Below are 14,788 nucleotides of genomic sequence, written 5' to 3'. Positions count from 1 at the left end.
GAACAGTCTCTTCAACATCCTTGCTTGGAGATCAAATTTCTCTGTCACAGCCAGTCAGCCATGTGACCAAAACTGCTCCGACCACTTCTGTGTATTGGAGGATTGGCTCCATTTGTTTCCACCTTGTCTGGTACTATGCAAATGTCCTTCCAGTCAGAGATTGCAATTTTCAAAGTTTTAATGTTCATGTGGCGAAATAATGTATGCCTCAGTCTTGGCAGGTGGGGTTTGCCTGACAATCTGAAGAAGCAGAAACAGGGTTAGAAACAGACTCCTACAGGGTATTGTTAGCAAAGATACAGGTGGAACAGAGGAAACTTGAATTTGAAGAGAGGAAGAGAGAAAGAATATTCTGGAAGGAATGCTAAGAGAGAGAGTTGAAGCGGCTTGAGTTAACTGGGGGGCGACAGAGAACCCCAGAGAAAGCATGGCCAATATGAAGGAGCATAATTCAGGGCTGGGTACAAAATAGTTAAAACTAGCTCAACTAATTCCAAAATTCAATGAGGAGGATGTAGAAGAATTTTCTGTGTCCTTTAAGAAACTGGCAAGGCAGATAAAATGGCCAGCTGAGACTTGGCCTCTTTTACTACAAAGCAAGCTAACTGGAAAAGTTTATTCCCTGTTGCCAGATGAGAGTTCATCAAATTATGAACTGACCAACAATGCTATCCTCGGGGCATATGAATTAGTACTCGAAGCCTATCGCTAAAAGTTTAGAATCTACAAGAAGCAAGCTAATCAAACTTATCTGGAGTCTGAAAGAAATAAGCAGCTGGCTTTTGGTCAGTGGCTGAGGGCTCTTAAAGTACAGCTCAGCTATGAGAATCTCAGAAAAGTAATTCTGCTAGAGGAATTTAAACACTCTCTCCACTTTCCATGAAGACCCATGTAGAGGAGCAGTGGGTCCAGAGAGCCCAGCAAGCGGCCATCCTGGCCGATGAGTTTGCTTTCATTTATAAGTGGTTTCTCAGGAAAGAGCCTTTCCTAATCACCACCACAATTCTGAAAGGGACAAAGAGTGGAAAGGTGATAGGAGCCCAAGTAGTGCTGGGAGACGAAGGAAAGCAGGCGACACAGGGGGCCCACCTCTAACCAAAAAGGAAGGTGCTGTGAGCAGGAGTGAGACCCGGAGATCTGTGCGCTTCCATTGTAATAAAGCAGGGCATTTGAAAGCTGACTGCTGGAAACTAAAGGGAAAACTGGTAGGGTTAATCAGGGCACACCCGCTCAGTGAAGAAGAGATCGTGATGGAAAGTACAGCAGAACAAGCTGTGGCTTTAACTGCAGTAAGAGTGAGACCCAGGAAGTCTAGTGCTGCAAGTGTGGGAAAAGCTAGTAGGATTCCTGAAGGTTATCAGGGTTTTGTGTCTGAAGGGAAAGTAACCCCATACCCCTTGAGTGGGGCAAGCAAGCCCATAGTGATTTTCAGGGACACAGGGGCCACTAGATCCGTTTTACTGGGAAAAGGCCTGAACTTACCCCCAGAGAGTACAGTAAACACCAGAATGGTGATGAATGATATTGGAGGGCAGTGTATGCCTGCACCTGTATACCGGGTGCACCTGGAGTGCGACCTAGTTTCGGAACCAGTGACTGTAGGGATTGTCCCTAGTTTGCCTGTGGACGGGGTTGACCTGCTGCTAGGTAATGATCTGGTGAGGGTGAAGGTGATAGCCCCCCCAGTAGTGAAAGAAAGACCGCAGGCAGTCAGAGAAACAGGGCAGTGGTGGGAGCCGGACCCCTGTAGTTTCCCTGAATGTGTAGTGGATCGGGCCATGATCAAACCAGCTCCTCCAGAGGAGACTGCATTGGCACTGCAGGCAGATGACCATGAGGTCTGCCTGTCCGAGACTTCCTTTGGAAAGTTAGGAGACCCAGGGAATGAATTAAATGGATTGTCCCTAGGTGAGGCTCAATGAGCCGATCCAGTATTGTGGGAGTTAGCACAAGCTGCCCAGTCTGAAAGTGAAGCAGAGGGAGTCCCTGATTGCTACTATTTAAAGAATGAGGTACTGATGAAGAAATGGAGTTCTCCTCACAGACCTGAGAACAAGGAGTGGACAGTAGTTCACCAGTTAGTGGTGCCGCAGAGGTACCAGAGAGAAATATTAAGAAGGGCCCTCGAGACTATAGTGGCTGTACATGCCGGTATATGAAAGACCAAAGCCTGCATAAGACAGCAGTTTGACTGGCCAAAACTCCACAAAGATGTGGTGGAGTACTGCAGGAGCTGCCACATGTGCCAGGTTGAGGGGAAACCCCAACCTACAGTGAAACCTGCACCCCTAAGTCCTGTACCAGTGTTAGCAGGACCCTCCAGAAGAGGGCTGGTGAACTGTAAGGGACCCCCACTAAGAACAAAAGGGGATAGGCAGGCACAAGGCTGGCAAAAGTTTGGAAAAGGAAGGGGAAAAAGTGACCAAGAGGGCAGGTTAAAGGAAGTCTGGGAAGAATCCCAGATGAAAACTCCTTACTGTCTGGTCAGCCAATCCTGGAAAATGTGAAAAGTTACACCCCACATCCTCCTACGTAAATGCAGACATGAGAAGCACCCCACCAGAGCTGCTAACAGCATTTACAAGAACCTGCAAAAACAAATAAAGACCTCTAGGGGGCAGAGAAACCATGAGGGTGATGCCTCACCGAGTCAAAATGCCACAGGGGAGTGCAGTAGACTCTGCACAAATACCTGTAGGCAGGAGCGTCCTCTGGGACAAAGAGGAGATTAGCAAAGAATCCTCCCCCACAGTCAGAAAAAAGAAAACCACCCCTCCCCCTAAAGTCAAAATCCTTTGCATGACTCAGCAAAGCACTGAAAGAGAGCTCAGGATAGCCCCACCCACCAGGACTCACCTGAAAAAAAAATTACCTCAACAGGAACAAAGAATCTAGGCAGCCATGGAAATGGGCAAGCGGAAGAGAAACTTCCCCAAAAAAGAACCACATGTTTATTGGGAGGCCAAAAAAGGGGCAATTTTAGTAAATTTTAGGATTTGTGAATGATTGAGAGAAATGCATGATTTTTTTTCTGTATCTTATATTTTACTCTCGACCGTTTTAATGAAATGCACCTTTTCTCGAATCGCATTTCATTCCACTGGGCGTGGAGATGTCATGCTAGGCCCACGCCTGCCAAGAATGAAGCACATCAATTTTGTCATGAATATTGATTTTAAACTGTTACTAGAGTTAAGAAAGGACTTGTTAAACAGATCAACTGCGGCTGGAAAATACATTTTCAAATTAACAGACAGTGTTTGGAACGACAAAGCAGCCATTCCCTGACACATTCAACCCACAATGGACTTTTGATCACCAGACATTGAAGGTGGGGGAGCTCGCATTCCAGATTGACTGCTAAAATGGCCGAATACACAAACTGACATGGTCAAACCAGCTAATCACATGACTAACCTGCTAGGCAACCTGAGTTTTTTAAATTTGTACAAACAGTTTGGACAGAAAGCTGTTTGCTCCTGGACTGAGAAGATCTCTCCTGTCTGCTCCCATCTCTTTCTCACAAGTCTCTGAATCCACTGAAGACACATGAACCCCAAGAGAGAAAAATCTCCTACAGTGAACAAGGTTTAAGAAGAATACTGGGCCCCAACAAAAAGCCAGATCTACCTACAATCAAGGACTCTACAGTGAGCTCAAAGAACGGTAACACCAACTCGTAAGATATTGCCTCAAAATTTTCCACTTTATTTTTCTTCTCTTTTCTGTCTCTATTGCATGTGTGTATTGCGTATGCAAGCTAGCGTGGGGTGTGTTGTGCATCCGTAGGCATTAACCAAATCAGAGTTTAAGTTTAATAAATTTCAACTTTTCTTCTTTAAACCCAAGAAAGCCTGAATGTGCTGGTTTCTTTGCCTTATAATTGGAAAGCGGTGAACAAGGATTCACCAAGGGGGAGCTCAAAACACGGTGTGTTTAAAATTAAACCCTGTTACAGTAAGACCAGGTGAAGGCGAAGAAGGACTCCTCGACCTCTTTGTCACCTAGTTGTAACAATTTTAAAATGCTGCCCTGGTTCACAGCAGATTTTATGTTCAGTGATTTGCAAATTAATTTGAGAAGAAACTTGTGGGAAAAAAAATCACTTCTTAAAACTAGTGCATGTTTGAGCACAGTTTGCACCTGGATCACCAGTTGTGCCCAAAGCAGAAATTCTAGACCATTAGATCTGTGTCTTATCAATATTATTTCTCTTAAGTTGAAATCGTTTAAAATGACAAGTGTTTGACAATGCTCTGTGTATCGTATCAAATTGGTTGTTTGCTGAATTAATTGTTAATTCAATTTTTATCTTATTTCCTAGATTAGACCAGTCCTTAGGAAAACCAACGTTGTTCCTATCTGTCTCAGGTAACTACATCAATCACTTAATGCAATCTAACAAAAGAGTTCAAATAGACCATCAACAATGGAAGGCTGGGTAGTTTTTCATGTCCTGCCCCATACCCAATGACTAAGGGTTATGGAAGTGACCAGTTAACCATACAGACCAGGAAGATCCCAAGTTCAATTCCAGTCTGCTGGGTAGTTGATCACAGCCGAAGCACAGCCCAGCCACGGCAATAATTTGTGCTTAAATAATGCCTTTGATATAATAAAACATCTCAAAATGTTTCACAGTGGTGAGAAAAAAATAACCAGGCACCAAGTTATGGTGGGAGAAGGGTGAGCAATATGGGCTGAAATCAAGATGAAAGATTGTTTTAAGGAGGATTTTCCAAAAGGAAAGAGAGATAGCTGGGGTGGAGGGGTTTAGGGGGAGAATACTAGCGTGTAGGGTCAAGATAGTTGAGGTTGCAGGGAGTATAGCATCCTGGGTGTAAGGAAGCATGACTTAGTGCAGAATGGAATGCAGATAGCAGCATTTGAATGGGTTGTGGTTTGTGAAGAGTGGAACTCTGGAAACCAGGCAGCGCAGCTTCAGATTAACTGGGAAAGACCCGTACTGACTCCATCAGGTGTAAACTGGGTACCACTGCCTAAAGTGAGAAGGGAATTACTTCCTTCCAAGGATGGAGGGTGATTGTAGAGGACTTTGAAACAGAGAGACTAGGAAGAAATTGGAAATGGCTTTGTTCAGGTTCGAAAACCTGGACAAGGCAAGGCCTCATAAGGTATTAAGATGTAAGTGAGGAACTTAAAGTGAAAGATGTGTAGGAGTGCTGTGATTAGTTTTAGATTGGAGAAAGAAAAATCTGGCCGTAATCCTGTTGATGATCCAGTGAGCCCTGCTGGAAAGGGCAAATGTTTGGATATTGGAAGAGGACATAGTCAGGCTTGGCTGTAATGCTGCACAATGGAATAGCCTATCAACAAATGATACCTCATCCAGGAGTCAATGCTTTCAGGAGAAGTGGAGGAGGGGAGGGATGAATATGATCAGTTGTTTATGTTTAGAGATACAGCACTGAAACAGGCCCTTCGGCCCACCGAGTCTGTGCCGACCATCAACCACCCATTTATACTAATCCTACACTAATTCCATATTCCTACCACATCCCCACCTGTCCCTATATTTCCCTACCACCTACCTATACTAGGGGCAATTTATAATGGCCAATTTACCTATCAACCTGCAAGTCTTTGGCATGTGGGAGGAAACCGGAGCACCCGGAGGAAACCCACGCAGACACAGGGAGAACTTGCAAACTCCACACAGGCAGTACCCAGAATTGAACCTGGGTCGCTGGAGCTGTGAGGCTGTGGTGCTAACCACTGCGCCACTGTGCCGCCCCTTTTAAGTTTGAATTTGGGATAGGATCCAACCCAGACTGAATGGGGAAAGAATTCTTAAGTGAAATGACTTTGGGCAATGTAATGCCTGCCCAAATTATGAACAGTTTATGTATGAGTCTGTCATCCTGATCTAGACAGAATCCAGCATTTATTGGCACTAAACTGTCAGTCTCATTCAGAGAGGCCACAGGAAAGCTGTTTTGAAAACATTCCACAAAAGCAGTTGGTTGTAGGTGTTCTGAGTTTGCAGCAGTGTAGCAGAAGCTTCACTCTATATCAAACTCATGCTGCATTTGATGCTTCTGTCCTTTATTCGATGCTGCGTGCAAAACAGGGAAAACCCATAATTCCCCAGAACTGACGCCTTTTCCCACTAAGGGGCACTTAAAAGAAATTCCTTCATAAAACAAACGTTCAGCCAAGTCACTCAAATATGTTTTTACTCCTTGTATGCTTTGTATTGCACGAAATTGGACAGTATTTGTTATTAGGTTGAGCTTATTTGACTTGGCACTAACAAAATGCTGACTTAATTCATTTCTCACGGATGAGAAGAAGGCTTTACATCCTACCTGGAGCATCTCTTTTAAAGGGGTTAAACTAACAAGTCAGTTGTAAAGTCTGAAGATGTAACAGCCCATTCCAGCCTGAAAACTAATCTAGTTTGCAACAGGGACCATTTGATGGGAAGAAAATAATTTAGAAATGTGAATTTGATACTTTAACGAGCTTTGCAGTTACAGAAGTTTTGTGATGTAATTTATCCTTATCAGTTGTAAAAATATTTATCCAAATATACCGTAGTCACTTTCTGTGAAATTGCTTAAAATATACAAAAAATAATGAGTTAATTCTTCTCCTCATGGTATATTTCAGAAAAGAGCCAGGACAGGGGGAAGAACACAATTGGAGCTCGACTTAATAGAGTAGAAGAGAAGGTAAGGTTGCTTCATGATTACCACTTCATGAGGTTGTAAATGCACATCTGGCTGTTTGAGTCTTTAATACCATGATACTGAACAGAAATAGCTATTTTTTGGGACCTTCACTTTTCTGATGGATTTGACAAGTACACACATCCATCATGCTTCTAAATTTGTATGGGTTTTAGCAGGGTGCTGAAGTACTGCTGTGATAGTGGAAGGGTGCACTTTAGAACATGGCTATCCAACCCGAACCCAATCAGGCCCAATGCCGTGTGTCAGGTTCAGGTCGGGTCGCTCTTCCGGGTCCGGCATTCGACCTCGGGTCGGGTCGGGTCGAACACAGTGACAGCCAGGATGTTAAGGTGGGAAATGTGCATTTGGACTCCGCACTAGTCTGCAGTGAGCAATTCCATCCAAGGTAGAGCACAACCTCTTCAATAAAGTTGATTATATAATGGTGGTCGGGTCGGGTCAGGTCGGGTGCGGGAAAAAGTCAAAGGACTCGGGCCGGGTCGGACTCAGGTCGGATGTGGTTCTGTCGGGCTCGGGTTGGGTTTCATTTGCAGACCTGAGCAGGCCTTTAGTGCACATTCAATTCTCCTCCTGAGTTCCTAATCTTGGCCTTATTGCTGTGGAGTTGGCTCTGAGTAGATGACAGGTGGCAGATAAACAAGGTAGTGGCTGGGTCAAAGGGACATTAATGGTGGCCCCATTTGATCAGCCACAGTTATTTGCATCACTTGGAGAAGGAATTTGATCATCTAACATTGATTACAAAAATATGCCTTTAAAATACTTCTGTTGTACAGACCTCAGTGCTCTGCATTTTGAAATGATAAAATAGGAAATTTGAAACCTTCAGGTGGTGATTAAAATGTCTGCACAATTACAGTTAATTTTACATGGGGAAGTGAATTGTTTGTATGACATGGTAGCATGCTGGACACAAGCCTGACCACTGTTTGATGGTGCTCAGGAATTTTTCCCCGCCACACTCTCCCACTTCTGCGGACATTGGCAGCTCAGTGCAATATATTTCTGTATGTATCAATCATTTAATATTCTGACTCACCGCTGAGCAATGCCACAAGAGAGCAGGAAGTATACTATCATGAATAATGGACATATAACAGTGGTTACAAAGCTATAATCCTGGTTTGGGATCAAGCTGATCAGGAAATGCATCACCTGTGTTCATAATGAGTCACACACATTGGATTTGACCTTTGACCAGTGTTTAGCTAGCTGACCTCAGCCAGGATAGTGGTATGATGTTATAAACCTCAGCACCCTGAGGTAAGAGAGGGGAGCAAAAAAATTGCAACAGCAAGTGTTCCTGCTCCAGATTATTAGCCCTACAGTTGACACTGAGGATGGAATTTTCCAGAACCCCAGGGCACTATCAAAGTCTCAAACACAGCAGGCAGCTTACCAGATAATTAATGATGTAGCCCTCGTGATATTTCCCTCCATGAAAATCAGTGGAAAGAAAATCATAGGCAATGCTCACCCGATTGATTACAATGCCTATTTTGTTCGAGGCCCCACTGGAGGTCTGTAAAGTTTTGCCTTGACCAACTGGGCTTACTCATGAGAAGTGGTAACTGATGTGATATCCTGAGGAGCAGCTCGGCATTGTGCAACCATATACCAGCGTGGGTTAACAGTTCGAGGAAAGCAGTTAGCGACCTTGTACAATATCCAGTGAGATAACCAGCATCAGTTATTCAATGCAGAGCATCAGTTAGTCAATGCAGACCTTGGAATGTGTAACAAAATAAAATGTTTTAATTTGCTTTTTTTAAATTGTGAAAATGTTCAATGCAATGCAGTCAGAAAAAAAAAACCCTTGTTGGATGTTATATCATTTAGTTTTGCAAATTGAAAACTTTTAGACTTCAATGCTTTTCTGTCAGGATACTCTGATTGTGTGCTACCACTTTATTGTTATCTGATGTAATCCTCAAAGACTTGAGATTTTAACTAAGAACTTGGGGACTTCCAGATCTGCAGAATCTCAGTTCAAGGGCAAAAAAAAAAATCACATATTGTCTTTCTTGCCATTTCTCAGAATGTCAAAGCTTTGTGGTCCCAGCTCTGTTCATGGGTGAATTCCAAAGTAAGTGGAAATCCCCCAAGTATGCCTTCCCTGTTTGCATTAACTGAATTCCCTCTACTTTAGACTGTGCTGAGGTTGTACTGAATTAATGTCTAAGAGCTCTCTCGGGAGTCCAAACTATAGTTTGCCATACCTTCCTACTTTCATCCATTACTTTCTCTACAATATGTGTGTGAGATCTCCACTGTCCCAACAGGGAGACCAGGTGCTAAATCACAGGGGCGAAGAAAATGTGAGCATGGCAGCTTGTACTAAAGGCCAGTTCGGATCTGCAAATGAAACCCGACCCGAGTCTGACAGAGTCACATCCAACCCGAGCCCGACACTGCCCAAGTCCTTTCATTTTTCCTGCGCCCAACCCGACCATCAGTTAACCTACCTTCTGTTTTTCACTTTGTTGCTTATGTGCACAAGCTTAAAATAACTGTAACAAAACCATCTGTCAAGTCCAAAAAGTATATTAACATTGGAGCCACGTACCAGAAGTGGTGATAGAGTGTGTCCAACCCAGCCCGACCTGACCCCAGCCCCAATGCCGGACCTGGAATTGCGACCCGCCCTGACCCGAACCCAATGCATGTTGTTGGGTCCCATCGGGTTCGGGTCGGGTAGCCGGCCTTTAGCTTGCACACTTAAGTGTGGCAGGCTGTAGAGCAATGCTGCAAAAGGCCAAAGAGGCAGAGGAGTTGGGAAGTAGTGGGGTGTTAATTTAACCTAACCTGTAGGCAGGAAATCCACAGGATCAGGTGGCGTGCTGGTTGTGCACCCCGTTCAGTATTACTCTCCATTAACTTTGTGTCAGATTTAACACCAATGTTGCACTTGATCCTATTAGTTTCCCGACAGCCTGGTTAATATTTCAATCAAGGAGTCTACTTAATTTCTCAAACCCAATGTGATGCAAGGATGAAACACAGGAATCATAAAATCTTAAGTATAGAGGGAGGCCGTTCAGCCCATTGTGCCCAATCTGGCTCTTTGAAAGAGCTATCCAAATGGTCCCACTTCCTTGCTCTATCCCAGTAGCCCTGCAATTTTTTTCTTTTCAAGTATTTATCCAATTTCCTTTTGAAAGTTACTGCTAAATCAGCTTCATTTCAGGTAGTGCATTCCAGATCATAGAAACTTGCTGTGTAAAAAAATTTCTGCTCACCTCCCACTCTGGATCTTTTGTCAATTATCTTAAAAATAAGGAATAACAATAAGAGTAAAATTGAAGCTCCCATCCCCCACTTGCCCTTAAAAAGCACAAAACGTGCGACTACAGAGGAAGTGTATAATGAGGAAAGTCCCAGCAAAGATCACAGGCCGCAGAGTGTGAAGGAGACTTGTAAAATACAATGCACAGATGAGAAGTGAGACTTGGTTCCATGGAACTCGGCCAGGAGCCTAATAGTTCCTGCACAATTCTGTGTAATTGTTCACTAATCAATTCTAGGAAGCACCAGAAGTTTTAAGGTGCAAAAACTTACATGAGCACGTCATTGACTACCACAGCCCCTGTCAACACTCCTGAACAAAGCAAAGAAGAACTGTAGAAAAATATGATTAGATAAATATAGAAAACAGCAGAAGTCTTATCATTGCTGGTTTTGTCAGGAAATGAGAGGCGGTAGATCTAGATCATGCCCTCTACTAACATATTACTTCATTTAAAAGCATCATTCTTAACTATTGGAGTTGCAATCTCTGGACTATAAGAGATGCATGGACTTGGCTTTCTGCCCTCAAGCTCACCTTGTTTCTTTCCCGTGTTCTCACTTGCTTGCATTCTTTCCATCTCTCTCTCTCTCATGCCACTCTTATCCCTTGCTCAGTCCCTTTCCATATCACTCTCTCTTTCCTGTGCTAACCTTCTCCCTGGCTACTCAGTTGCTCACTCTCTGTGTCTCTGGCCTTAATAATCAGAGGGATTCCTGACATGGCACAGGAATGGTCTCTGTTCACTTGAAGGCCTCAGCAGGGCCACTGACCTTTGTGCCTGTGGCTTGAAGTCAGCCCAGCAGCTCTAGTGATATTGCAGAGATTTTATTTTTAAAACTAAATGAAAAATAAATCTCAGCATGTACAGTGTGGTGGAGAGGTCTGTGAGAGTTATTCTTGTGTGAGTCACAGTGCCAGATTCTGGTCCTGGGTTAGTGTGTGTCCTTGGTTTTGATAAGTCTTCCTTGTAAATTTTCTGATTATGATTGTGCGAGTAAACATAGAATACTTGTAATGTTTTCTTCACTATCTGCAACTACTTCCTTGTCCAGTGAAAGATTAAAAGATAAATTTCAAATGTTGTTTTACTTCCTCCTTTATATTTTGCATGAGTAACCTATTCAGAAAATCGGAGTTTTGAAAATCGCTTGTCTGGAGTGTTTCCTTTTTTAGTTAATAGTGTTGCCTTTTGTTTTGTCCTGTAAGAATGTCATTGTTTAACCCCTAACATACCAAAAACGAATTCATTCTTACTGTGTATTGCATTGTTGACCTCTGTTTATGCATATGTACAGGGATAAAAATTATAAAAGTTGATGATGAAATGTGGTAACATGATGGTCACTTCACCTTTGGGACAAGAATGTGCAGTATAATGTGATGTGACGATGGGTTTCTTAAGAAAAGTGTGTAGCAGATCAGGAGCACAGTCTATTGAAGGGTGGACAGCCTCAGATGGTCTGTTATGGTTTGCGCTCATGTGCGCAGTATCATAGTATAGTTGATATCACGTGGAATGGTGTAGCAATGAGCAGTCTCTCCTCATGTAGTTTGGTGAAATGAGCTGTTATGATCTCAGTAGAGATAACTTTAAAACAAGAGATATGAACTCCCCAGACCGTTTGAAGAATTACAAAAGATTTCATGTTTTAAGACTTATATTATAACAAACTAAAAATCAACATTAACTAAACAGTACTTAGTAGGTGGCTAATGCATTAAATTACAGAGAAAGATATTCCCCATTAACTTATTGACACACTTGAAAACCCCACACTATATTTATACATTACACAGTGTTCTCAACAAAAAGGTATCCTTGCAGTTAAAAGTCCCAAACTCCTCCCCATTGCAATGGGTTGGATCTCCCAATGTCCTTCTCAAAACCAATGTCCCCTTCGCTCACTTCTCCCGAACACATATGACTGGTCTTCCATTAATAAGGCAATCTCTGGTGGCCCTGCTGGTCTTATCTCCTCCGCAAACCTCAACTTTCGAATCGGGTTCAAGTCTTAGCAGCCTTTTGCTGTATCGGTGATCTGAGAGCAGCTGTTTCTGTCTCTGTTTCTCTCTTTCTCAAAGCTGCACAGCTCTGCTTGCTGGTCTTCTTTTCTTCCTATCAGCCTCCAGACTTAGGAAAACCTGTTGCATTTATCCAAATCAAAAGTCAATAGTCATTTGCCTTTACAATTCTCAGAGATCATAAGTCTAATCATAGCAAAGCCACCTGGGCCTTCCTTTAATTCCAGGTGTTAATAGTTGCCACTCAAATTTGCATTTTAGAGTCCCTGGCTCCCTGTTTACAGTCTGAGAGTCTGGGAGAGCAAAACCCATTGTCCTTTAAGTATTTCAACATTGCACCCTGCTTTCAAAAGAGTCTTTGATTTGGGTTCCTTGTTTTCAATGATAACTAAGACTCCTGGCTTGTCTCCGGGCGGAATTGGTGTGAGGCCACATGTCTCTTCCAAATCCATTTAACATTGGATTAAAAATCGCAGTTTTAAAAAAAAAACCATAGTACAAAGTCCAGCGTTCATAGCAGAGCCATTTGCTCACCTAGCAGAGGATTGCCAACCATGGTTGGACATATCCCTGGAGGTTTCATCACATAACTGGCTCATCCAGTTAAACAACCTTTTTAAAAAATATCCTTCTCCAATATTTTTATAACTAATAAACAAAAATGAAAAATACGTAAAAATTTTGCCCCTATGATTTTTCTCCCTGGCTGCTCACAGCAGTATCCTGGAGATGAATCTTAAATTCCTGAAGACTGCAGGGCAACCCGGGATGGTTGGCAAACCTAGTCTATCACCATTCATGCCACTGTTTAAAGGTAGAAATTAACCAGTAGCTATACTGTAAGCAGTATGACAATGTAGCTATGGTTAATTGCATGTCTTTGAATAGTGATAGTTGGCCTCATATGGAAAGTAGTGTTTGGGGTAGTTGACCACAGGAACTCAGAACTCTGAAATCCAAGTAGTTAATTTAACCGTTTAATTCCAAGCTCAGTATAAAGTGAATACTGCTATCAACTACATATCAGACCTAGCAAAGCTTTAATTTACCCCTTTCCCTTCCGTCTTCCCCACCCTGCCTGAGTCAGATTGAAGCTCAATTTACATGTGTTCTGAGTATGAGTTCTTTTTTTAAAAAAATTAATTGAGCTTTCCACTATAAATAGTTTTTAACTTGTAGTTGCACTGACTTGGAATTGTTGATGGGTTGGTGTTATATATGCTAAACAACCACATTTGATGTGGACCTTTTGGGGGCCCAGTCTACCTGCCTGTCTCAGCTGGTCAACCTGGATCAAGACAGTGCCACACCTCCCAGTGCCCCTCTGCTAACGGAAGTGGTTCTGGTCTCTGCAGGAATCCTCATGGCAGCAGGAACAAACATGGCAAACTGGAAAGCTGGCAAAAATGGACCAAGGGCCTCAAAAAGCTGGCATGGCCTCAAAAAGATGACACCTCAAGAACAGACTGAATTATAAACCTAGGAGTGGAGAGTTGGATGGAAAACTGTGGTTTGGATCTGAAGGATGTATAGTGACTTAGCAAAGTGGGATGAAGGGAAACAGTCTGGTGATCTGTTGAAAATCCAAATGGGTCTTAGATATCAAACCTAATATCAATAAACATCTATAAAAATTTATTTAAAATCTATCAATTGTGAAGTATAAAAGTGTTTAAAATAAATCATTCTTTTAAATGTAAGAATTTCTAACTTGCCCTGGCCTCCTCTCGGAATGCCGCCACATTTGGAATTTTGTATTTTCCCCTGCAAGTTTTCATGTTTATATTCCATTTCCTCTAATACAAATACTATGTATAACTACAACTTAAGTTACAAGGCCGTGTAACTGATTGTTTCTACGTGTGATCCGTTTATAAACAGTGCTGAACTTGAGTGGTCAGTTTTTGTCTGGGTAAGTTGGGGGGGGTGGTGGGAGGGGGGGGTTTGGGGGACTGTTTCAGCTGTTTTGAAGCTCTATGTCAGCTGTTGGTTGTTTTCCATGATGTCACTTATGTCATTACAGCTCAGAGTGTGAAGTAACATCATTTTATCCCACTTGCTTTTAAATAGTGTAAGAGCATAGCTCCCAGCATGGTAACAGAATATCTTTTACCTCACCAGTTAACAGGAGAGAGACACCTCCGGTTAAACTTAAATTAAGTACATGAACACTTGGTAGATATTTATTTGTGAAAACAAAATAATAAAGATTTGTAAATCCGTGCATATACAACATGGCGCATGCACACACACCCTTGACTGATGCCTCGTGCATTTCTCAAGAGTACATCCGTGAAAAAAGTTCATTCCTATGGGTAGTGAACCAAATGTGCCAGGTGAGAAACCCATGGGATCAGATAGAATGCCAGTTTTACACCCAATCCAATACTACTCTCATTGACTTCAATCAGAAGTAAAATCAGTCTTGCAGCAAAACAGAGGTTTGAATCGTACTCACCCAGTAACCCACAATAAGTAAGGTTAAAAATATCTCCTTTGTTTATTTTCAAAAGATCTTTTAATTTTTCAATGTCCAGTTTGTGCTTTCCATATTCTGCATGCATTCAACCTTGTTCAATCTGGTTCAAGGTCACCCCCACTCCCTCATCCACTTTTTTGAGTTGTTTACCTTTTGTTAAACAGTTCATTTCTTTCCAATAATACCTTTACTTAACAGTTTCCTAAACAGCGCTCTTCCTCAGGTCTGCTTTTTACTTATAGTTGTGCACTGTAGGTTTCTTTTTACAACTTTGGTTCCAGC

At 42.5% G+C, this 14,788-nt stretch overlaps 1 protein-coding gene across 1 annotated transcript in view; it reads left to right on the top strand.

The window, feature by feature from the left end:
* LOC137377281 (potassium voltage-gated channel subfamily KQT member 1) overlaps positions 1-14,788 on the top strand; it is an 889,621-nt gene that overhangs the window by 629,956 nt on the left and 244,877 nt on the right. The window contains exons 14-15 of the mRNA XM_068046827.1: positions 4,325-4,371; positions 6,634-6,695. Coding sequence (XP_067902928.1) covers positions 4,325-4,371; positions 6,634-6,695 — 109 coding nt within the window. The remainder of the gene's footprint in view (positions 1-4,324; positions 4,372-6,633; positions 6,696-14,788) is intronic.

The sequence above is a fragment of the Heterodontus francisci genome, chromosome 14 (assembly GCF_036365525.1).
Source record: "Heterodontus francisci isolate sHetFra1 chromosome 14, sHetFra1.hap1, whole genome shotgun sequence".
Classification (NCBI taxonomy): Eukaryota; Metazoa; Chordata; class Chondrichthyes; order Heterodontiformes; family Heterodontidae; genus Heterodontus; species Heterodontus francisci.
This window is presented reverse-complemented; position numbering and strand designations above follow the sequence as displayed.